General features: G+C 52.9%; 1 protein-coding gene across 2 annotated transcripts; it reads left to right on the top strand.

The window, feature by feature from the left end:
- The first annotated feature begins 179 nt into the window (after positions 1 to 179).
- Positions 180 to 21,994, top strand: PDGFB (platelet derived growth factor subunit B). Of its 2 annotated transcripts, none has more exons than XM_057425332.1 (8): positions 180 to 292; positions 5,777 to 6,639; positions 12,972 to 13,068; positions 16,227 to 16,310; positions 16,760 to 16,965; positions 18,691 to 18,832; positions 19,225 to 19,394; positions 20,624 to 21,994. In XM_057425332.1, the coding sequence occupies exons 2-7, from the start codon at positions 6,550 to 6,552 to the stop codon at positions 19,359 to 19,361; spliced, it is 756 nt and encodes a 251-aa protein (XP_057281315.1). In that variant the 5' UTR covers positions 180 to 292; positions 5,777 to 6,549; the 3' UTR covers positions 19,362 to 19,394; positions 20,624 to 21,994. The 2 variants fall into 2 exon arrangements, with proteins under 2 accessions (XP_057281315.1, XP_057281314.1); XM_057425331.1 differs by lacking the exon at positions 180 to 292 and adding an exon at positions 553 to 678.
- Positions 21,995 to 24,128: the final 2,134 nt, after the last annotated feature.

The following is a 24,128-nucleotide window of genomic DNA, read 5'->3' on the forward strand; positions in this document are numbered from 1 at the left end:
CAGATAGCAACGGCCTGCCTCCCTCCATGCTCCCCCTGGGGAGCAGGATGTCCTCCACACCACCCTCCTGGGGATGGGGACAGGACACAGGGTGGGCTATGGGCATGAACCCACCCATCTCCCCCACCACAGGCTCAAGCCATGGAGAGTGCAGGCAAAAGGGGGTGCCCGGCTGTATTAATGCTGCTGCAACCCAGCTGCTGTCTGCACCGGCATATGGGTGGCACAGGGTGTTGCGTCCTGCTGTATCAGTGGGAGGCCAGTTTTGCTCAGGGCTCATGGCTTACGGGAGGTAAGTAAGCAGAGGGTTGGGCGCAGTGTCACCAAATCCACCTGCTGCTGGTGTCAGTGTGACCGAATGGGTGCAGGCGGGAGGACCAGCTCTTGTGGGAAGCGCACACGGGGCTTTCCACCTCGGCCGATGCCCTGACCCCCGCTGATCAGTATTTAGAGTGGGTTTTGCTCTGCGATGTGGGCGGCAATAGCAGGTGTGTGGGGAGGAGAGCTGCTTGCTTTTGGTTTTCGACCCTCATCTTCATTTCACATCATGAGTCATGGTACGTTCTGAGCTGAGTAACTGCTGGGGCTATTTTTACTCCAGCTCAGCAAGCTTCCTTCTCACTGCTGCTGCCACCACCGCCACTCACTGCAGACCCAGGGGCAAAGGATGGGGAGACGGTGAGTGGCAGAGGCCGAGGGCAGGGGAAGCGGTGTTTGGGGTGGTGTCAGTGGAAAGGGGGACCGCTGCCCACCTGATCAATTTGGAAACAAAAATAGTCTATGCCTCTTGAAAAACAACAGATGACCTGCGGTGTGTGGTGTGTTCACACACACACACACACACACACGCACACACGTATATATTTGTTATACTGGGAGAGGGGAAGGGGGGAGGGAGAGAAATTCCTTTCGAGTGCTATTCACCAGTCTGGAAAAATAAAGAAGGAAAGCAGAACATTTTTTCCTTTCATCAAAACAGGAAAGAGAGGGGGAATGGGGTGGGGAGCAGATCCATAGACATAATGGATGGTTGCCAGAGTAAGGAAATTGTTCCCTTTCACCCTAAACTTGGGAATTGTGGGGGGAGAGCTATATGGTGGTGTGAGCAGGGAAGGCTGCATCCCCTCCTCCCCACCTGGCATAGGAACATGCATGGACACGGGAAAGCACTGGGAAATCGGTCCCCTCAGCTTTGTGTTCTCTCTGAATCCTGCTTGAGCTGCACATCCACAGAGATGTGAAATGCTTTTGCCTTCTCCTTCACCCCAAAGCACGGGGCAGCAAGCTGCGGTGGGCACGAGCCCTCTCCCTCTTTGCTGTTGTCAGGTGCTGTGCTCTGCCCTCTGCATGCATCTCGTTCCCCTTCCCCATCCTCTCCTTTCTGCCAGGTTTCTGCCAGGAACGGGTGAGATGAAGGAGGTGGTGAGGGGCTGGGGGAATCCCTCCACCAGAGAAAGACAGGCAGAGGAGGGGGTTCCTGGAGGAAGCCTGGCAAGGTGCCACTGAGCACCTGCTCGCAGGGTGACACCTTCCCTTTCCCCTGGAGCCAGTTGCTCTGTGAGGGCTTTACTCATCCTTGGAAAGCATTTTCCCTGCCATCGCCAGGGGCAAGAAGGTGAATTATGCAAGCCCTGGGTACCCCGAGGCTCTGCCTTTCTTCAGCACCAAATATAAACACCAGGTTCCTTGACTGTCTCTGTCTCCTTCCTTTGGCCTCTCTTCTCCTTTCTCCTTTCTTCCTCTGTTAGACCTAACTCAGTTGTTAGGGCAGCTCCCATGGCAGCCGCCTCTGCGGGAAATGGTGCAAAGTGCCGCGTAAGCTGTATATGATGACTCTGTTCTGATCGCTCGAGTCAGGATAAACCTCATACAAACAGGAGATGTGGCATAAAAACGATGCGCCCACAGAACGGGCCTCCTGGCGTAAACTAGGCATACAACTTACTCTAGGTTCTTCATTCCGGTGTCTCGGCTGCTCTCTTCCATTGACGGCTGCGGCAGCCCCCCAGAGTAGGCGTTAGGGATTGCTCATTGTTCTCCTGAATGTAGAGACCAGAGCGGGAGCAACACCTAAGTTAGGTACCTCGAGTGGGCGGTCTGACTACACGCTGGCTGTCAACACCTCCTAATTTCTTTCATTGATTGTTTTTCAAACTAGGGCTCATCATGGAGAGGCTGAGACATCTCAGCTGGTTAGACTGAGTCTTGCTTTCCATTGCCAGTCCTGTTTTCTTCCTGCTGTTTCACAATTCCCTCCCCTTACTAAAATAGGTAAAAAAAGATATCACCCTTCACATCATACCGCTGTGGATGGTGGCCCATAGATCATTTTTTCCACTGACACGAGGTGAGGGGAGAGCAGACTTGCAGCAAGGAACTGCCTATTGTCCTCAGACACGTGTTGCCCTCCTCCCTAGTGATAAGAAAATAACCGAGGAGATGAGTTCAGCTGTTTGCAGGTTAGAAAGCAGTAGTGGTGATTAAAGTGTTTTAATAAGAAACCCTCCTGCAGGCTCTTATGAAATCTCTGCTTTTGTTGTGGTTTGTCTGTGGGGCCACTGCCAGCTAGCACAGTTGTGACTGGACCTCGTCAAGTCTGTGCTGTAACAGGATATAGTTATGGTCCAGCAGCTTCATGTAGCCTTGAAATACCTTCCCACCATATGCAGTGGCAGTTTCAAACTCTTTTCCTGTGATATCTGGGACACTGATAGCCTCATTGGCCTCCACAGCCACCCCACAGGCCAGTAAGGGGAAGGTAAGAGTTGTCCCATTGGATTTAGGGGTTCGTAGGATAAATGACAAGGTCATTTCACGACAGCAAGGTAATCCAAGGAGCGCCCAGCCAGCTCAAGGCACAGCAGTTTAAAGTGCTCGTGCCCCTGTTGAACTCAATGCCAATGAGACTGGCCCAGCCTTTAGTCAGTCTAAAGACCTCACTAGAGAAAAAGTCTGTCCCTGTCTTAAAAGCAGAGAGAGTAAGGAAAAGCAACTGAAACCTGAGTGGCTTGAATATCATTTTGCTGTATTTCCAGGCAGGGTCATAGGTAGCTGATTAGTCAAATTCCAAACATCCTCTTCCTTGCTGTCTGGAGGTTCAACAGGGATTAGCTTTTTGTTTCTGATGTCAAGCTTCTAAAAACTGCCCAGCATCATCCACATGAAAATAAATAACTCTATTTCTATCTCATTTTGCATGTAACGTAGCCGGATATTTAAAAAATATAAACCCACACGTAACATCCCCAAAACCAGGCCCTGCAGCAGCTCATGCTGCTTTTGAGCAAGAAATCTGCAGCAGTCCCTGCTAGCTTACTGCGGACTCCTTCTCCTCTCTGCTGGTGATATCTCTCCCTGCTGAAGAGTTTGATCAACCTCCCCACACACGGGCTGCTCTGTCCTGGCCAGGGAGCCACTGTGGTGTGGGGGACACCCTACACAGCTTGAACAAGGTGGCATGAAAGTGGTAGATCCATGCCAGGTTATTCAAGGGCAGAGATCCTCAAAGGGCACATGAGCCTCCGTTTACCTGTTACGAACTTTGAACATGTAATGGTGTCATGGACATTCAGGACCTTGCCGCCCTCAACTCCATCTACACAAACAGAAGGACTTCCAGAAGCTGGTTTGGCCATCCCAAATCCTCAGCTTTCCCCCCACTGATTGCCAGGGAGCCCAGGGCTACATCATTCCTTTGGCTGGTGCCATCTGGAGCAAGCTGGGATGAACCCAGGCCCTTTTATAACTTTTTTTTTGGAACCTTCTACTGATTCAGAAGGAGTTTCAGCACCCAGGTAGACATTAGGGTAGTCAGGGTTTGGAGCCAAATTGTCATCATGTGAAATGGCTGGTACACTGCTGGCGGGCCAGGATGGAGAATGAGGGGAATTCTAAGCACCCTGAGGAATTTGGGGTGGGACAGGGCTAGCATGGCTGGAGCATCTAAGATAAAGTCCTGTTAAGGTCTCTGGAGGTGGAAAAAAGCAAAGGTATGTGTTGCATTCCCACTTCTTCCCACTTGAGCTCTAAAACTGGGACAGAGCCTGACTTCAGGGTCAGTGTGAGGGACTCCCAGGACACTCCTTATCTCTGCACTCATGCACCTCATACGGCCCAGGCTTTGGAGCTAGCATGACTCTGACAAACTCCACACCTGCGGGGAAATCTGGGCTCTCTTCTTCTTGGCCAGGGTGAATTGCAGTGATCCCCTGCAACCCAAGAGCACCTTGACATGCTGCCCTACCCTTCGTTTAGTGCTTGAGTTGCCTGTGTCCGTGATAGGAGGAGCAGAGGAGCAATGCTATTCTAAGAAAGCTACGGAGGACACCCAGACCTCCTTGTGTCCCTGTGCCTCCTGACCAACAGCCACATCCGTGACCCTGAAGTCAGGCTCAGGGGTGTAGCTAGCCAAACTGGGAGGTGTTGTCAGATGCATACTACAGAAGAGCATTTGGTGCACTGCCTGCTGCTCGGTTATGGTAGCTGGTCCTCATACCTGGACATATGGTCCTCATACACTTTGGACAGTGCACACAAGAGCACTGGTGCGAGACTGTGTGCTTTAGAGAGGGTTGGCTGCATGAGGCTCACAGGCACTTAGGTAGTCTAAAGGGAGCATGTGTGATGCTGTGAGATGAGGCCACTGGTATGCCAGTGGGTGTATATATGTGAGAAAGGAAGAGAGAGGGGGAGAGTGAAGGAGAACACATGGATGCCCAGGGATGTGTGAATGAGACAAAATTTGCACGTAGCTGTGTATGCGAGCGGCTTGACTAGAAGCATGTGCGTAGCATAGAAAAAGCAGGGAAGATGCTTGGGATTCAGAGCAAACGCCTGCTGAGTGCCTGTGGTGCATGACGGTGCAGGAATGTATTGGTGGATATGAGCCTGCACAAAGATGGTGCAGAAACCCCTCCTGGTTGTGCCGGGAGTGTGCTTTGCAAGTGTGCAACTCCATGCCAAGAGGTCACCTGTACGTACATGACAGGGCGTGCGCACTGGTGTTTTTTTCCATAGGATATGACTGTTTCTTGAACTCACCTGTTAGCAGCCTTCCTCTCCACACCTCTCTCCCCCCACTCTCCAGCAGATATCTGCTTGCTTAATTTCCCTTCAGACGTTTATTATATTGTGGAGATAATCACGCTGCAAAATACCTCCCAGTGCCATGAGCACCACCAGCTTGTCTTGTAGCAACGTTTAAATTTCTCTGCCCTTTCTTTTCTTTCCCCCTGCACACAAAGAGATGTTAAAGTATTAAAGCCATTTCTCTCCCTGGAGGTAGTGGTGCAGCAGGGCAGGGAAGAAGGCAAGTGGAGCTGAGAGAAATGCTCCACTCGCCTTGAAACAGTGAGAATCCGAGGCCAAAAGAATAACAAACTACCATGCCGGGAACTCCTCTCTTCTTATCTCTTCCTAAGGAGGAAGGAATTTCTGTCCCCATTCCTCACGCGATGTTAAAGCCACATTACACGGGTTATTGCCACATTAGTCATTTTTAATTAATTTATCATTTAAATTAACACACTTTTTATTTTGTCAGCAATGGGCTGCTACTCCCTCACTAGATTTTCGCCTTGATAGCCAGCCAAGAGGAGGATGGCAAGTTATGCTCCACCCATCTTCTCTCCTTATAAAAGGAGCAGCCCCGAGTGCCAGCTTAGTCTCTCTTGCAGCTCGCACACTAAAATAAAGACCCATCGGCTCACTCGCCTCCCCGTCAATTTTACCTTTTCTGCTTCTTTTCCTTTTTTATTGTCTTGTCTTGTTGCAACAGAGCACGGGAGGCAGCAGCAGCTCCGCTCTGAGGCTTGTCAAGGCTCAGTGCCTGCACATACACACACACGCAACCCAGGGAGAAAACATTTGCTCTCACCTGTCTCCAAACCCAAAGCAAACCTCACGTCCAAGCGAACGGCCAACACTTTGAACGAGAAGGCATCCAAGCCAGTATTTTAATGTAAGGAGAAGAAATTCAATGTATGCCAGCAACTTCTCACTAAAAAGCAAGTGTGCGCGAGGAAGAAAAGGAGCATTTTAAGAGAAGGACACCTTAAGGAAGATTTAATTTTTTTTGGATTTCGCACTAAACTTTGGAAAGTTTCTTTTCTTTTTCTTAAATTAGTATTTTGTGTATTTTTTCTCTAAGAACATTGAGCCATTGTTGCCTGCATGTAAAATCTTTTACATACATACATACATTTTAAAAAGCAAGACAACCAAGAGGAAAACCAGCATGTGGACCACCTAGCAGAAGGCAATACTGAAGCATCCCTCGCGGCAAGGGGGACGCGGACTCTGGATGCGGATCATTTCGAGGGACTGCATTTCTCTTCCACCGGGCTTATGAGATAGCACCGAGGCAGGCGAGTCACCGAGAATCACTTCTGCCTCCCCCCTCCAGCACCACCACCTCCTCTTCCAAGGGCGCCCGCAACTCTCCCACCAGCAGCAGCCCGGCTCGGAGGGGAGATGGGAACGCGCGGCGCCCTCGATGCCTGAGGCCGGGCGGCTCTGCGGGAAGCGCTTCCCTCCCGGGGCTCCCCGTCCATGTGCCCGCAGCCGGCGGGGCCTGAAGTCGGCATGCATCTCGGCGTGGTCTTCGCGTTCATCCTCTCCCTGCCCCTGGCCCGCCTGGAGGTGAGTTTCTATCGCGGGCAGCGGGCGGTGCTGCCGAGCCGCCAGCGCCGGGGCTGGGTGGGGGGAGACCGGCGGCGGCGGCGCCTCCCGACCCGCAGGTGCGGCGGGGTGAAGCCCCGGCGGGGAGCGGAGCTGCGCGGCGGGGACTCGGAGGCCGGGCGGGCGGCGGCTGCGTGCCCCGCGCTGAGGGAAGGGCTGCTGAGGGGCGCGGGCGCGCTAATGGCGGGCAGAGCCGGCCCTGAGGGGAGCGACCGTTGGGCCGGTTTCCAGCCCCGCGGCGGCGCTGCCCCCTCAGGAGGAGCGGTGTCCCCTCAGGACGTGGAAATACGCCCACCCCGTGCATGTCCCCCCACACTGGAGGGGAAGGGGAGGCCGGGTCCCTGGGTGCTGCCGGGGAGCCTCCTGCCCCTCAAGCGGCTTCCCCCGGGGCTGTCACTCCAGGGCACGGTGCCCGCCGGTGGCTCCGCTGCCATCGCGCCTCTCACCTCCTCGGGTTGTTTTGTGAGGCAGGGACCGAGTCCCAGTTGTCACCATGTGAAACCCATTGCCGAGGGGCTGATGGAGAAAGGGGCGAGGTGGGGGACGGGGTGGCTACAGACAACTGACTCGCGGGTGGCATGGTTACGCCGTAAGGCGTGTGTCAAGCTGTGGCCATGGAAAGAGGCAGGAGATGGGTGTCTCTGCTGCCTGTGCTTGCACAGTCACGCCAGCATCTTGTCCTGCAGCCCTCCTGCATGCTCTGTTCAGGAGGGAGCTGGGCACAGGGTGGGGACCAGGTGGTGGATTTGGCTGATGGATGTGCACCCCAACCCTCTTTGGTCTCCCAGTGTGGAAGTCAAAGCCTCACCCTGAGCCATGGTTGATGAAAAGGAGCCCCAAGACCCCCAGTCCTGTGCTGTCACATTTCATTGCCCGATTGCTTGCAGTTTGGAGGGATCAGAAAGCCCCGATCATACAGCTCTACCCAAGGTGGTGAAACTATGGGTTAGATCTGCAGCTTGGGGGTTGTCAAGGGCAGGAAAATACCTTTCACTAAAACTTTCCTCCCTTTGCATCATTTCTTTCTCTTCCTTCCTCATTTTCGGGCAGGGTGGGTGGGTGCAGCCCTCTGTGGGGTGGCAGGGAAGGGATTGGGTGTGAAGCATCGTATCACCTCCTTATGGGCCCATTTTGCCCTTGCCCAAGCCACAAAGGGAAGCAGTTAGAGCTGTGGGCTGCCCAGTGGTTATGTTTGTTTTGGGCAGTGGATGGTATTTCCTCTGTGGGTGGCTCAGATCTCTTTCTCCCATGCAGCATGAAACATCAGCTATGGTTGGTGCTGAGGAAGGGTGAACATGGAAGTGCCTGATCCCAGGGGGCTGTTTTTCTGTGCTATGATTACATTGAAGGACTACACAGCTCTATGAGAGCCTAGTAGGGTTATAGTTTGGGAATTCTGGCTGTAGGTTCCTTGTGAGGGATCATGATATTCAGCATTTTATAACCAGAGAACCGAGAAGGTTTCTGCTTGGGTAGATGCTTCTGCCTGCAATCAGTCCCTACATCTACTCTGAAGGTAACGCATTGCACCCTCTGTACCAGATGCATACATGACTTCTACTGGGAGGCTGACCCATAGGCATCCTCTGCATAGGGCTTGCACCTCCTCTAGTGCCATGCTGGAGAAGGTGCATGGGGAACAGTAGCTCCCCCTAAGCAGCAGCGGCCTGAGCCAAGAGATGGAGCCTCCTGAGTCCCTCTCCCTCTTCGATCACACCCTTTTGGAGCTGCAGGGCCCTGGAGCTCTTCCAGCCGGAGGGAGTACAAGCCTCAGCGGGAAGGTATTTGCCAGTTGGGAAGTGAGGATGCTAAACCAATTTGCATTTGCCCCACGGGCTCTAATAGTTGCCTTGCAACATTTACAGAGCTGGGCTGAGCCCAGTGTGTTGTGCTGGGGTGAAGCCCCACTGGCAGGGCTTTCTGGAATTCCCGAGGAATGGGGTGCGGCTGGGTGCTTGGTTATAACCTCAGCCCAGCTCCCCATCACGTCTTCCCGGTGCAACGCTCTGTGGCACTTCCCGATTCTTCCTAGCATAAGGCTGTGACAAGGAAAAAGCAGTGTAAGCCCGGCTGGATGACATGTGTGGGGTGAGCTCCTGGAAGGAGCCGGGAGAGTCCTCCCTGCCTCCCTCTCACTGTCAGCTGATGCACAGCAGCAGGAGGGAATGGCAGTGGTTTCTGTGCTGTCTCCAGTGCTGCTGGTAGACAACGGGCCCTGGAGGTGGAAATGCCTCCAGCCCTCGCAGGGGAGGTGCTGGGGGTGTGTGGAGGAGCAGGGTGGAGCAGCGGAGCCCCCTTTGAAATGGGAAAAGGGTGGGTAGGCCTGGCTGTGTTCGAGCATCGTGGGCAAGATCAAACATTAAGTTTGATTCTTCTAAGGGAGGAAGACGTAAGGCACCGTCCCATGTGGAAGGGGCTTATGTGAGGAGGGTTATGCCTCTATCCGGTCGATGTCAGAGTGCCCCTGTAGCTGAGAGTGGTGATGGAAGGATGTAAGCCCTGTGCCAGGGGAGCAAGAGCCTCTGGGCTTCAGCAGGCTGATGGCAGGTACTGCCAGTCCTGCCATGGAATGCAGTGGAGTCTCCCCTCAGGGTCCTCACATCAGCTTCAGAGGGAATTAAAAAATGCTGTTTCTTTGGGTTGGGGTTTTTTGCCTGGCTGATCACCCTGCTGCCGAGATCCCTTACCACGGTCAGTGTGGAGGTGCTTGGGAAAGTCCTTCTCCACTGGGCAGAGGAGACTGGTGCTGCTGCTACCCTTCTGTCCTTCTGGGTGCAGTCAGAGGTGGGTGTGTTAGACACATCACTTCGAAAAAGCGGACTGGAGAAGTCCTCACCTCAGGAGTATGCCTGGCTGGTTTCTTTGAGCCCTGAAGGTCTTACCTTCCCTGCCAGTTGCACAATCTTTGCTCCCTCCTCCTCTGAGTCTGCTTGTGCAAGCCTGTGAGTAGCTGGAGGGAGGACCCAAGCACAGCCCTGCTTACTCCCTGCGCCACCTTGGCAGCAGCTCATCGCTGCTGCAGCATCCCTGGTCCTCAACAGCATGTGTTGGCAGAAAGCTCCAGAGGCACAGGGGTGGTGGGGTAAAGGAGGAGGCTGATTTTGGGAGAACGTGTCTGTGTGTGCCTCCTGTTTGAAGGGCATTGCTTCACATGCATTGGTTTACTGCTGATGTCTGGGAGGAGGGAGGCAAAGCCAATGCACCGAGGGGCCCTGGTGTCCCAGCTACAGTGCAGCATAGGCAGGGCCCCTGCAGCCTTGTGTGCTGTGGGTCTCACTCCCCAAGCACCAGCAGCTGGGAGAAGGGATGGGGACATCCCTGCCAGGGTCTGGCAGAATGCGGGGTGACCCTGTGGTTTGGTGCAGAGCCAGCAAACCACACTGCATTGAGGCAGAGGGAGGGAGGGAGGGAGGGAGGGAGGGAGGGAGGGAGGGAGGGAGGGAGAGAGGGAAGAACAAACTTACTTTCTTATAGGAATTCAGGGCCTTGTGGGACTATGAGGCCAGGCCTTGGGGCACTTGAAAGCCAGCCAGGAGTCCATTGAGACAAAAGTCTTCTTTGATGTGCCGTGCAGTAAAAAAGGAGAGATTGTTAACCTGTGTTAGACAAATAACTCCAGAGGAGCTGCTAAGCAGGAAAGGCACCAGCTGCTTGGGCTGGTCTGTTGGGGATCCCACCTCCTGCAATGCTCCTCCGCCTTCTCACCCCATGGGTGGCTGAGGGACCTCTGTGTCCCTGTATGCCATCCCCACCATATGCCCCAAGCCTGGGTGTGTGTGGTACCCACAATCTCAGAGCCTCCTGGTCATAGTGCTGGGCGGGGGGGGGCAGCGGCACGGCTGTTCCCATCAGAGACCCCAAAGGGAACAAGGACAAGCCGTGCAGCTCAGGTCTGTGCAGCTCCTCTTAGGCCAGCCTTGGGCACGGTTCTGCAGCACAAGAGGAAAGGAAGGAGCCTCACAGACTTGCGGTTGTCACTGGCAGAGCTGCCTCGCAAAGCCTGGGGATGATGAGCTGTGTGGGCTGGTGATACACCACAGCCATGCTGGTAGTATCTGCAACAAGAAAAAATTGGCACCTAAAACTGCTACTGTGAGCAGGGAGTGGAGCTTATTCCTACAGACAGCCTTCAGCAATCCGGCTCTTGAGGGCCTGCATTTGCAATCCCCGATTCTTATCTGTTCCGCCTGCTCTGTGAGCAAGGTGACACCTCCCAGCTCGCCTCCAGAGTCACCGAGTCTCGTAGCACCTGCCGTAATCTCCCCCAGTGAGTGCCGGAGTTTAAAATAAAGTTCCATTTCCTACACGGATTGAGTGTCAGGAAGGACCAGGGGCATCCATGCACAGCAGCATTCGCACACAAATGCATTTGGCTGACAGGTGCAGGCATTAAAAACCCTGAGCTCTGGCTGCAAGTCCTGGGAATTGCAAATGATCCCTTTTCCAGTAAACGTGTGTGGCACAAGGCAGGGAAGTGCTGCAGAGCCTCTCTGGCACTGGGCTGTTGGTCCCACTCTTCCTCACGCAGCAGGAGTTGTCAGAAGGCATCTTCATTTCGCAGCTATTCAGTGATCCCTGAATTATACAAGTCTCTCTCGCTGTGCATTCATCACTGATGCCTCTCCCTTCTCCCTCAGAGACTGAGGAAGTGATGCCTGGGGATGTGAAATCTGCTTTTTGCTGCAGGCGGACAGCCAGATCTGTGGCAAGATGTGACAGTGACAGGGACGGAGCGGGGCAGAGAGGCTTGCTCTGACTCGAGCTCTCTGGTGGATCTCGCTGCGGAGGTTTAAGATGCTAGTGCTGTCTGCTCTGTGGCTATCCCAGCAGGTGTCTGCCCCGTGACTCAGGCTGCAGCAGCCTTCAAGGCACCATGTCCTAGTTTAAGTCACAGTATCAGCGGGTGGGCTAGCAGGACACTCCTATTGCCCCATTAGTAGAGGCAAAGGGCGGGTGGCCAAGAGACAGGCACGTGTGGGAGGTTGCCAGGCTCAAGCAACCATGCAAAAGTGGCTGCAGGTTTAGGCTAAAGCCCTCAGGGTTTAAAAGCCAGTGTTTAACCACCTGCCTGCGGGTTTTCCTCGGCTCCAAGTGGAAGGGAAATGTTCTGCAGTGAACACAGGCAGGGAGAGAACAGTGGTACACTAGAAGGACCACACACATGCCACTTACTGCCCATAAAAACCCCACATGAAAATCCCTGCGTTTCACAAGCACACGGGCCAAATTCTCCTCTCAGTTACAGGGGCATGTGTAGGGCTGCGGCTCAGATGGCATCCAGCACCCGGCTGAAAGAGCAGCTTTTCTGCATGAGTAGCCCTGAATGAAGAGAGCGAGGAGCTAAGCAAACACTTTGGCCAGTACTTTCCTCGTCTCTTTTTCTAGCCTTTCGGAAGTACATTTTAATCAGTGCTTGCTTTCCCACACCGCTCCTTTGTAGTCTTGAGAAGTGCTGTCACTAGGGCCCATACAAGCCTAGTGCCGGAGTCAAATTCCCAAGAGATTGATGGTGTTGCACCTGCCTGCACAAACCCTGAATTTGTCCCATCGTCCGATGTCTGCAAACCTGCTTACTTCAGGTTTTTTTTGGCACTGGTACGCAATGACATCCTGACTCCCATGTGTTTCTTCATCCAAATGAGCTCCTCAGCCCACCACCTCAAAGAGCCTTTCATGTCCTCCCTGCAGCCTTGGTGGTTTCAAACAGGCTCATGCCGGAGCAGCCTCAGCTGCAAATGTCTGTCTTCTCCTCCAACCCCAATCTGTTTTTTTCCTTTCTGAAGAGTATGCAAATGGTGTATATTATTGGGCCACTGTGGTTTGAAAACACACGCTCAAGCACACGCACATACACCCCATATCTGACAAAGCCCATTAGGGAGTTTCATAACGGAGGGAAATATTGGGAAGCTTTTATCAGATAATGTAAGGGAAGTCTGTTAAAACGCCTTTACTGCAAGCAGCAGGAATGAGAGGCCACCTGGAGAAGCCATACAGCACCGGAGAAGGAAGCCTTGCTGGCTGCTTGCACAGCGTTTGGGGCTCTGCTGCACAGCCTGGGCATTTCTGGGCTTTGTCAGTCACCCAAACGCTTTGTGGGAGTCAGTGACAGGGGCTTTTGCTCTTGCTCAGGTTTCAGGCTTGTGCCTTTATGTGGGCATGTCTTTGGTTCCGTCACGCCTCCCCCATGCTCCTTCGACTCCCCCAGCTCCTGCTCCATGACACAGTCAGTATTCACAGGTTGCCTCTTTAATGCTTGTTTCTCACCTTCTTTCCTCTTTGTCATCTGGCAGGGGGACCCCATACCTGAAGACATTTATGAGATTTTGGGTGACAGCTCATTGCGCTCCATCAGCGACCTCCAGCGCGCCCTGCAGATAGACTCCGTAGGTAAATCTCCTCTTCACCAAACACTCCTCTATTTTTTCTTAACTCTTTGGTGGGGAGGGAGGGGGTAGTCTGTTTTCATCAGACATCACTATAAATATAGGAACCATTCAGGAGCCTGGCTATCTACACACCCAAAACCCCCAAAAACCTGTGGGAATTAGGCAACTAGGAGCTCTTCTAGATCTCCTAACTGCTTGGCCCATCGAGGGACACTGGCTTCCAAAAGCAGTAGGAGATGGGCATGGTGAGTGCCAGGAACCGAGGTCAGCACTTTTCACCCTGGGAGATGCGCTAGCATCTGAGCTTGAATTAGCCAAGCATCAGTTTAGGAGTTAGAGAAATGGGAGGTAGAAATAGGGTGATAGAGGAGCAAAGAGCTGAGTGGGTGTCCAGGGTTAGCATCCACAAAAGGCCATAGGCTCCCAGAAGCTCTTAGGACAAGCATGTCAGAGCACGTGTCCATGGGCGAGATATGGCACAAGGGGCTAATTCAGGGTAGCGTCGCTCCCCTTCTGCCCACAGATAAGAGTTGTGGGGTCTGCCGTGCCTCTGGGTCACTTGGGCAGGGCTGAGTGCAGCGAGTGGCAGGAGCAGTGCAGCGCAGAGGGGTCGGCACGTGTGGGAATTGGAGCACACGCTGCAGCGGCTGGGCTGGCCCAGGAATTTATTTATAAACGGTCTCTTCAGAGCAAATTCCTTTCTATTCTAACCCTACTCCCGCCCGTCAGCCCCCGGCCCCCCCCAGCTCTCCTTCTCTCTCGTGTTTTGTCTGTTTGGAGCTTTGTAATCCTTGCCGAGACACTATCTACGGGGGAACAGAATTTCCTGCTTTTGTTTCCTATGCCAGTCCAACCACTGGCGCAGTCTCAAAAGCATTCCCGCTGCCTTTCAAAACGGCCCTGGAGGGGCAGGGGGGGGAAAGCAAGGGGGAGGGCACCAGCTGCATTCAGCTATTGTTTGCCTTAGAAAGAGGCAACGAGGCTCCCCACCACAGCCACGGCCGCTCCCTGCCCTCACCAGTTCCCTCCTCCTCGTCCATGAGCCACACAATGGGGCAATTTCCAAAATTAGCTGTGCTGGATTGTCCTAGGCTGGTCCCCTCCACCCCAACTGTCTTCAGTGCTGACCTGGGGTGTAGTAGAAGGACAACCTGGAAGAGGGAGGGAGGGACCTGGTTTTCCATAGGAGATTTGTTTCAAGTCAACAGTTGTTGCTGTTTTCCCCCCTCTCCCTCCTCTCATCAACTCAACTTGTGCACAAAAGGCAGCCCCCACCCTCGTTTGATGAAATGCCAGGCAGAGTAGGGAAGGAGCGGCTGAGAAGATGCGTGCAGTCTGTCATGTCCCGGTGTCTAAGGAACAGATACGTCTCTATTGTGGATACCAACCACCATCAGAAGGAAGAAATAAAATGGGCTTCTCTTCTTGGACTGGGAGAAGGCTGCAGAGCTTTGAGCCACTGGTTTCACTTCAGGTCCCAGATGGGAAAGGCTGGTCAGGGAAACAGAAAATAAATGATGCTGTGAAGCTGCCTCTTTGTTGCACCCTTTGGCTTTCATCTGCTCCCAGGTAGTGACCAAGGGGCATCACCACTTGCTTGCCCTCTGTGCAGTTAGTGTCTTAGCAAAACAATCCCAAAGTGGCTGGACTTTCTCGCTGTGCTGTCAAGGCACCCTGTGTGTGTCATAGCTGCTGTCCTCCACTGCCTGCACAGGGAGCCAGGATTAGGTAGCTCCAGAAGGCAGATGAGCTCTTCTGTCCTTAGACACTACTGTAGACCCATGGGTATAGAGTGGGGTTCATCACCCTTAAATGTGGCTGCCCTAGAAGCATGCAAGCCCATCTAAGCCAGTCATCCAGACAGCCTCCGTAGCCCCTAGAGAACTACTGCCCTTCTAGTGTATGATCCATCAGATCTCATTTTGGGTGTCTGCCTCAGGGCAAGATGAATGGTGTCCTAGATCTGATCATACCTCTCCAGCTGCTTTAAAGGGTGTCTGTCTGTCCACCTCATGTGTAGATGTGCTCATGCACATGATTTCTGCCTTGTGAATACAACCCCTGTGCACTCATCCCAAATCCTTCAGCAATTGCTTCAGAGCTGAGTGGACAGCAAAGTCTCTGCTCCCCCTTATAAGAAGCTGCACTAGGGAAGGGCTGAGGAAGAGGAATGGGACATGATAGGTATGGGAAGTCTGCTCCAGCACACATCTGATAAACAGAGATCTTCCACTGGCCCCATATTCCCTTTAAGAAAATTGCTCCCTTGATGCTGACGTCCATTCAGCTTCCTTCAGCTGCTAAAGCAGGTCAGAGAAGGAAAGAACTGCGGCTGGGTGGGAGCTATCTCTGAGTGCAGCCATTGTCTGGAGCTCAGGAGGGGCTGTGTGTTGGAGTGCTCCATGGGGATTATGGGCATTTCTCTATTCACCGCTTCCTATGGGAAAAAGCAGTGGGGTGGGAGGGAACTGCTCAGGACTGGCCTGAATGCTATCGGTCTTCCTGTCCCATCACTGACTAAACTACCTCCAGATCCTGCAGCTTACCTTAGAGTGGTGGTGGGGGGGGGAAGTAATTTTAACTTTATTTTTCAGTTCTTCTCTCATAAAAGTGACCCTGACCTAGAGCGGCTGTGGTGGGTTGGGAGAGAAAAAGCAAGCGCCCCACCTCTCATCCGTCATCCCCTTCACTTCCCCTTTTACCCCCCAACTCTCCCAGTCCCAAGCCATGCCAGCAAGGTACCCCAGTGTCACACACCAACCTTTCAGCTGGTCCCATCTAAACTTTGATCCTCCTTGCTGTATCCTCGTCTCAGCCAGCTGATCCGAATCCCTCTGCTACTCCTCTCTGACACCAGATAAGCCCTGCCATAGAGCATGGCATACTTGGGCTGGAGTTTTCCTCTCCCAGACCTGACTGGGATCCCTCTTTCATGATAGGCTTCTTGCTTTGAGCTGGACAGTCTGAGCTAAGTGCAAACCGAGAGTGTCCATGCCCAGCACAGCTGTGACCTTGCTGGTGGATTTACACCTAGTGTGACGTCTTGGGGCTGTGGCTTACCTAACTTCTCTACATGTTGTCTGATGAGTAGAGCACAAGTGCCTGCTGTCTTCCCCTGCCTCTACCCAGTTCTATTAAGTCGTGTCTTTCCCTTTGCAGAGCAAGATAGCTCGAGCCTGAACCTGAGTACAACTCGGCCTGGTCAAAATCCAATGGTCCTGTCTCGAGAGCGACGAAGCCTAGGTGAGTTGGGGTGCACCTTGTGGTTGTTGGGGCACTCACCTGAGCAGCTGTAGGTGGATGCAGATGCATGTCTTGAGATACACATGTGGTGTTTGGTGTTACAGTGCGACTGGATGTGTAGGCAGACAAGAAGGAGGGTCTGGGCCTCATGTAGGAGCTGGGTGTTACACCCCAGGAGGGCAGGAGAGGGAGTCTGGAGCTCTGCAAGCTGCTCTGCTTTAAATCCTGCTGGTGCTGATTTTATCTACGGAAGAGTCATCTCCTGCTGAGCTACTGGGGCCTCCTCCACAAGGTGTAGCTCTGTCCAGGGAGGGAACTGGAGGAGTGGGAGAGAGAACGTGTATGTGTAAGAGCCATGTGTGGTCTTTTCCTTCTAGTAGAGGTGGATGCAGCAGGCTGGTAACAGCAACAAAGCCTGTTTCATCCCCACTTCTTCTGGCCTCCCGCAGATGCTCTGGCAGCAGCAGAGCCGGCTGTCCTTGCGGAGTGCAAGACACGGACCGTGGTCTTCGAGATCTCCCGCAACATGGTGGACAGCACCAACGCCAACTTCGTGGTGTGGCCACCCTGCGTGGAGGTGCAGCGCTGCTCCGGGTGTTGCAACAACCGCAATGTGCAGTGTCGCCCCATGCAGATTCGTGTGCGGCATGTCCAGGTAAGGGAGACACTTCTTGCTGCTCCCTCCTCTCGCAGCTCACCTCCATCCTTATCCTCCAAAACCCAAACCAGTGTGGGTCTCAGGCTCACATATCTGTTCCCTTGCACCGCTTCTGTGGTTACATCTCCTGCATTAGCCACGCAGCGCTGCAGCCTCTGGTGCGGGGTGACATCCCCTCATGCCAGCCACTGGGACGGCTGGTGCTGTCCAGCAGCTGGGGACTGTCACCACAGCAGAGCTACAGGGCACCGTCCCAAGATGCAGCTCCACAGTGGCTATTTCTGGGGCTCGAGGCAGCCTTGTCTGCTGTGTTAGAGCAGAAGAAACAGGATGCTTTCTTCGTGGGAACTGGTTTTGATGCAGAAAGAGGAGGGCTTTGCAGTTCAGTCTCCATCCCCCTGCTGCTGCTGCAGCTTCTTCCCAAGACATGCACTGGAGCAGCTCCTCCTCTTTCTCAGCCCCACGGTTGCCTCCTGACCCGCTCCAGCACTAAGCAGACACCTGATAGTTAACCTCTTGCTCTGATCCTTCCCTCCTCACAGCTACCAGTGATCTCCTCACAGTTTCCTCCCAGACAGCTGGTTTAAAAATAATATTCATCCCGTACTAATCCTCTGCCTGAGCCATAAGAGACTCCCCCAGGCAGGCAGGCAGGCAGCAGAGGTTGGCTGAGAGAGGTTGTATTCACACAGCCCTTTTCATCAGGAAATTCCTTTCTCAGAAAAGCCAGGCCGATTGAGGGAAAAATGTGGGGGGGAGCAGGAGTTGTTTTTGTGGAAAAAACAAGTGAGAGGTCAAAAGGCAGCCTGAAAGAGTGACCTGGAAATGGTTTCTTTGAGGACAGAGGTCTCTCTATTGTTTGGCTGGAAGTGTTTGTCTAGCGAGCAGCGTGTGGTCTGAAGCGTGTGGAGTGGGCTTTCAAGGAAAGATAAACAGGCCTGGCTGCTTCTGCGCTGGCTGAGGGATACTGCTGGGGGCAGTGGGTTTGAGGAATTCCATCTCAGAGCAAGTATTTATAGCTCGTGGAGCACTTCAGGGACCACAGTCTCACCAGATAAGCTGAGTGGGGTCAGCCCCGCCTGCTCCTGCAGTGGGAGGAACCCCCTAGAAAGCTTGTGCCCTGTGGTGGGATGTGGAGCAGTGAAGTCTGTCCTCTGAGTCAGCACTGGTGGAGAGTCCGAGGGAATTTCCAGAGAACTGCCTTTCCTGTGAAACACGGAGCCGAGGCCTTCAGCCCTGCAAGTTATTAAGGAGCGTGAGACAAATTCAGACAGGCCTCAGCAGAACTGGTGAAGCTGCGCTTGCTTGCATCGGGCCTGAGTTTTTCTCCTTTTGCCCTTCCTGTAGGATCCTGTGGGAGTTAATTCTGGTTGCCCCCATGTCCCCACCATCACATCTGTCAGAAACAAGCTGGTGTGCTCTGCATGTCCCATGTGTCTGTCTGGTGATCCACCAGTCATCCAGCTTAAACAGTGGCGATAGTTAGGAACAGGGGAGAACAACCAGTCACATCCAAACTTGTCTCGTCTAGGTCTGCTCTACGCTGGTGTGTGCAGAATTAGCTCCCATACACACCACCCCTGAGTTTGAACCGTGCTCTATAAACTGCCTTCTGACCCTCTCGGAAGAAAGCCAGTAGTGAAGTGCACCAACACTGATTATTTTACCAGAGTGGGAGCTGAAGTTTTATAAATGTCTTGCTTGCTTCTCTCTCCCACATAGGTGAACAAGATCGAATTTGTCCAGAGGAAGCCAAATTTCAGGAAAGTCGTTGTGCCTTTGGAGGACCATGTGCAGTGTCGGTGTGAAGCTGTGTCCCGTCCACCCCCCAGGAACAGCCGGCCAGTGCCACGTGAACAGAGACGTAAGGATCCTGGCATGGGTAGAGTGGAGGGAGGCGTGAGAAGAGGCTGGGGGGGAGAGGAAAGAGCCCTCCGCTGGTTTCAGTCTGCTAAGCTCCAGTGAGTCCCATGGGCTGGTTTATACCAGCTGAGGGACCTTTCCCAGGATGTGTGCCTGCCAGCAAGGGGCTGAAACTGAAGGAAAGGAAGGAGCGGAAGGTGAGGGGTGATGGGAAGGGCATTGTGGGAAAAGTGAGAAGCAGACTGCAGAGAACAGAGGACAAGGGACAGAAGAACAGAAGGAGGCCTTGTGGCCCTCCTGTTGCAGAGCTCTTTATTGATATCTCGTGGAGAAAGATATTTCAACATGAGCCCTGCCCCTCTCTGTACAGACATTCTCCCCTTGTCTTGGCAGGCTTGTCACCGTCGTTCACCACAGCCGCTGTCTCACAGAGGCAGCGAGTACGCCGGCCGCCAGCACAGAAGAGGAAACATAAGAAGTACAAGCATGTCAACGCTAAGAAAGTGCTGAAAGAAATCCTCATAGCATAGAAGTGCTGGCAGGGGAGAGAAAGCACAAGGCAGGTAACAGCAAGCTGCTTTTCCAGTCAGGGGAGATGTTCTCCTGGGACACAGCTCTGCCCAGGCATCTCAGAGCCCTCCTACAGCACTATCTGCTTTCAGCGTGGGGCTGCTGCAGGGCCTGGGCACAATAAAGCCCAGCTTGAAGGAGGGAGGAGGATTAGGCTAGGATCCAACGTGTGCATCCTATTTATGGCTTTATGGATCTTTGCAAAGAAGAGAGGTGGAAGCATCATGCTGCAGCCACACTTGCTCTCAGGCCCTGCCCTCTCCTTCCCCTGCCTCCCTTACAGGCAGCCTGCAAGGCTGACTTCTCTCTACACCTAAATCCCCTTGGGGTCCGTGTAATTCATCTCTTCTGTGGAGCAACTCCTGTTCTCCTTTCTTTATTGATTCTCTGTTGAAAGCAGACAATTAATGTTGCTCTGGGGATCCCTTTTCCTTTTATTTCATTAGTTGTGTTGGCAGAAAGACTGGAAAGCAGCAACACTTCTAGTTCCTCTCTCTCCTAGCGGGAAGGCTGTGTGCATAAGAAAGGTCATACCAGGGGAAAGGAGAACTGGAATCTCTGGCAAGAGATCTGGACTTCGTCAGTCCAGGGTCTGATTCTTCTCTCCCTGACTTGTGTAAACAGGAGTAATTCCTTCGTCAATAGAAGAATGTCACTGGTACATGGGAAAGGAGAATAATCCCTGGTTCCCTATGAGAGAGCGAAAGGAGCAGAAAAGAGGGATAGAGTAGCCAGGGCACAGCCGTAGGGAGGAGGCTGAATTTACAGAGAGGCAGCACAGCCTAACAGGGAAAGCCCTAGCCCATGACTCAGCAGTTCCAGCTCTACCACAGATCCTTGTATGAGCTTGGGCCACTTGTTTCGCATTCACTTCCCCTTGCCTCCTCAAGAGGGGGGACAGAGGGGCTTCCACATGTGGTATTTCAGGAGACTAGGGGTGCCAGGCAGTGCCTTAGGATTGGTATTCTCACACTTAACACTACAAGGCTCTGATTATCCCAGAATCCTCCTGGACAGCCCGAAGTTCCCATGTTGCAAATCCAGGCAAATCTCAGCTGTGGCTCAAGCTGTCCAGGAGATAAAATAGAGATGGTCAAAAGCCCTCCTGAGCTTCTAATCTGGTGCTTCAACAGAATAATATGCAGAGGAGAAAGCAGGAGAGAAGGGGAGTTGGAGGGGAGAGGGTTCCATGTTTTAACGCGTGTTTTTGTTTCATTTCCAGGTTTATTTAATATATTTGCTGTATTGCCCCCATGGGGTCCTTGGAGTGATCACTTTTCCTCTTTGTCCGTCTGCCTCGACGTCTGATTCAGACGGCAATTGGTGCTTCCCGTTCCAGCAGTGGACCTTCTCCCACCAAAGCCTCTCCCTTCTTTCATTTATTAGCATAATTTTAAAGTTTTACACACACAAACAAGGACAAACAAGATCTATCTATATATATATATATATGAGAAAAGAACAAAGTACAGATAAACCCATGAACCCCGACAGCCACAACATGCGATGAGGACAGGACAATGCCTTCCCCGCTCCAGAGGACAGGATAGAAAATGCGAAAAGGAAAGTGGGTCCAATTTCTTCCAAGGGAAGGAGAAAAACACATGGACAGAGGGCAGAAGGGGAATGTTCTCCTTTTCCCTCGTGTTTCTGGTAAGGCTGGGGGGCCTGGCTGAGATCAGCGCTTGCACTGGACCTTCATTTTGCAAACAGGCATATCTCAGATTGCGATGATGGAAAATGCACTAAGGACTTTATCACCCTACCTGGACAGATCTATATATTTTTAATGTGCGTGTGTATATTTTATTTTAAGAAAAGGAAAACCAAAACCACTAAGATATACAACATCTCGGGGAACAGAACACAAAAAGAACCACAAAGCAAAACAAAAGAAGCCAAAAGCATTCCCCCCTTCCCTTTCCCCTCCGGCTCCTGGTGCTGACTGGAAGGTGTTTGGATCATGGGGAAGGAGTGGACAGCAGCAGGCCCCTGACAAAAGGGGACCCATCTTTGCACATGCTGTTTGAGAATTCAACTTTCCAGGCTCGGACTTTAAAAGTATTTTTTCAATTCACTCTGTATGTGTGCGTGTGTACATGTGTGTGTGTGTATATATATATATATATACGTGTGCGTGCGTGTGTATGTGTGTATGTGTATTTATACATCCATATATAAATATATATATATGTTCTTCAGCGGATTTTACTCCCCAGCGGCAGGAAGCTCAGAGGCACGCGCAGCGGCTTGGCTGGGCTGGCAGGAAAGCGTGCTGTTACTGCAACGTGCCTGCGAGGGCTGGGACGGGACAGGCAGAGGCATCATCTGATCTCTCATTGCCCTTTTCTCTCCCTCTGCACCAACCCCCCCTTCTCCTCAACACAAGTTCCTTGCAGGAGGCGAAGTGGCATCACAACGAGACCAACAACAGCCAAACTTAGAAGCATGACTTAATCTCAGTGAGCTGTCCTTGCCTGTTCTGTGGTCCTGAGAGCAGCATCATGTCATTCCCCCGAGGTTTTTAACCCCTTCATGGGTGTCCTGCACACCGTGCCTCCCCTGCTCTCTCCCTGCCAGTGTCCCTGTATCTCCCATCTTCCTTCTCAAATTCCTTCTGGATTTTTGCCTGTTTGATGTTCCCACCTAGCTTGGAAGTTTGTCCGAGATGTGGGCAGCTCTATGTAGGTATTGAGAAACAAATGAGGATGGTCTTTGCAGTTGGCAGCAGCCATCTGAGAGAGAAACGAGCTCTTCTAAGTGAGGAGGACTCAGAAAACAGCAGGAGGGTCAGTTGTAGAGTCCCTCCTGCGCCACTGCCTGCTCCAGAGGAGGGAGGAGGACACTGGGGACAAGGGCTATTTCTGCACACCTGGTAGTCACTGTTAGCAGACATGTTACGTGGGATGGGAATTTCCAGCACTACCGCAGAAACCCAGTCTTGGATTGTGCTGTGCTGGGCGCTGCAGTTAGACATGAAGAATTGCCTGCCCACAGCTCCGGTGGCAGCCCTTGTCCCTCCTGCTCCAGCCACTTCTCCCGCACACCCAGGCAAAGCCCCGGGCAAGGAGGAGAAGCCACAACCTGGGAGCTGTTACAGGTCACCCAGCCCTCGCCTCCTGCAAGCCCAGAGCACTTCTCAGCGCATCTCGCTGATGCGGCACGTTGCTCCCTTCCTCCACTCCCAAGCCCTGAAGTCTTAAGACACTTTGTTTTCCTGTTCCAAAATCTGTTTCCTTTGGTTTGTAAAGATGGTAAGGTTTTATTTTATTTTGATTCCCCCCCCCCTTTTTTTAATGTAAGATTAATTTATACTCAGTGCTGTATTTAAAGTTGTAAAAAAAAGAAAAAAAAAGGAAACAAAAAAGGAAACCACCTCTCAGACGACATTCTTTCTTTCTTTTGCATGCTGAATGAAATGCAGAGGCTAAACCAGCTCCCCAGGGCACAGAGTGGAATTCCCAGGGCCTCCAGTTTCATTTTCAGGATGCTTATTGCAGAGATGGCAGAGAGAAGCAGCCAAAGCTGGGAAAGCCCTGGGAGCCCAAAGCCAGCGGTGCTGTGCTCCTACTTCCTGCCCATCACCCAGCTCTTGGGCTGGTTTGAAACAACTCAGGCGCTGGGGGTTTTGTCTTGAATTGGACCCCTTCTCCTTCACTGCTCTGTTCGGACACCCAGACAGAATCTCCCTGCGCTTTCATCCTATCTCCGGATTCCTCTGCTTTGAAGGGCTTGGGACAGCCAGCAGTGTTTACACTCCCCAAAGCTGTACAAACAGTCGGCCCCTTCCCTCCTTAGTCACATCGTCTAGACAACAGTGCTTCTTCCCTTGCTCGGAAAGGCTCGTTTCCCTTTCCTCCCAGCACGGAGGGTGCCGCATATCTGGCATTGGCTGTGGGGAGTGAAGGCAGCTGCTTTCCCGTGCCTCAATTCTGGGGTTCCCCTGGCACACACACAGTATCCCCAATACATGGCTCAGCTCTGAGGAGCGTAGACCTAAGTGGAGACTTGTGCTGGAATGGTGAACCCGGGGAGCTCGGAGTCTGGGTGTGCTCCAGGCTGTCCTCGCAGGACAAGCCTGGCACTCCCAGGTGTGTGCTTTGCTCCAGGTGACCCATTTTAGGGTGAGCGCATGTTTTCCTTGATCTTCCAAAGGAAGCTGGTGCAGGGGTGAGCTCTATCCACCCCCAAGGACGGAACACACAGGCAAAATCACAGCGAGGGTAATAATGACATCCCTGCTCCGATTTTCTTAGGATAATCTAGTGAAAAGCAAGATTTGTTTGACTTGAGACTTCTTTGGCTTGATGGCCTGTCAGCAGGGAATCTGTGAAGCAACGTGTGCAAAGAGGGATACAAGCCACAGGAAGCATCATCTTGGACCGAGGGGCTGGCGGAAGGGCTTGGCATCCCAGGGGACCAGCACACCGCCCAGCCACGACAGTCCCAAGGGAAGCATGCAACCCCATCCACAGGCTTTCAACAGCTTGAAATGAAGAGGTGCTGAAAGGGAGCTCACACCTCCACAGCGCCTGGCGTCCGCCTGGAGCGTGCTTGAACGCCGCTTGCTTGCAGCGCACTGGCGCGCGTTCAGCACAGGTCAGTGTGGGGCGCGGGGAGGCGGGAGCAGGAGGTTTGACAACGACCCCACAAAGCCAAGCACAGGAAATAAACCCCCACATAAGCCCCGGGAGGGCTGCAGCATCTCCTCCATGCAGGGGTTTCAG

The sequence above is a fragment of the Pezoporus wallicus genome, unplaced genomic scaffold (genome assembly GCF_028554395.1).
Source record: "Pezoporus wallicus isolate ANWC-B61680 ecotype Strahan unplaced genomic scaffold, APGP_CSIRO_Pwel_v1 contig_8110, whole genome shotgun sequence".
Classification (NCBI taxonomy): Eukaryota; Metazoa; Chordata; class Aves; order Psittaciformes; family Psittacidae; genus Pezoporus; species Pezoporus wallicus.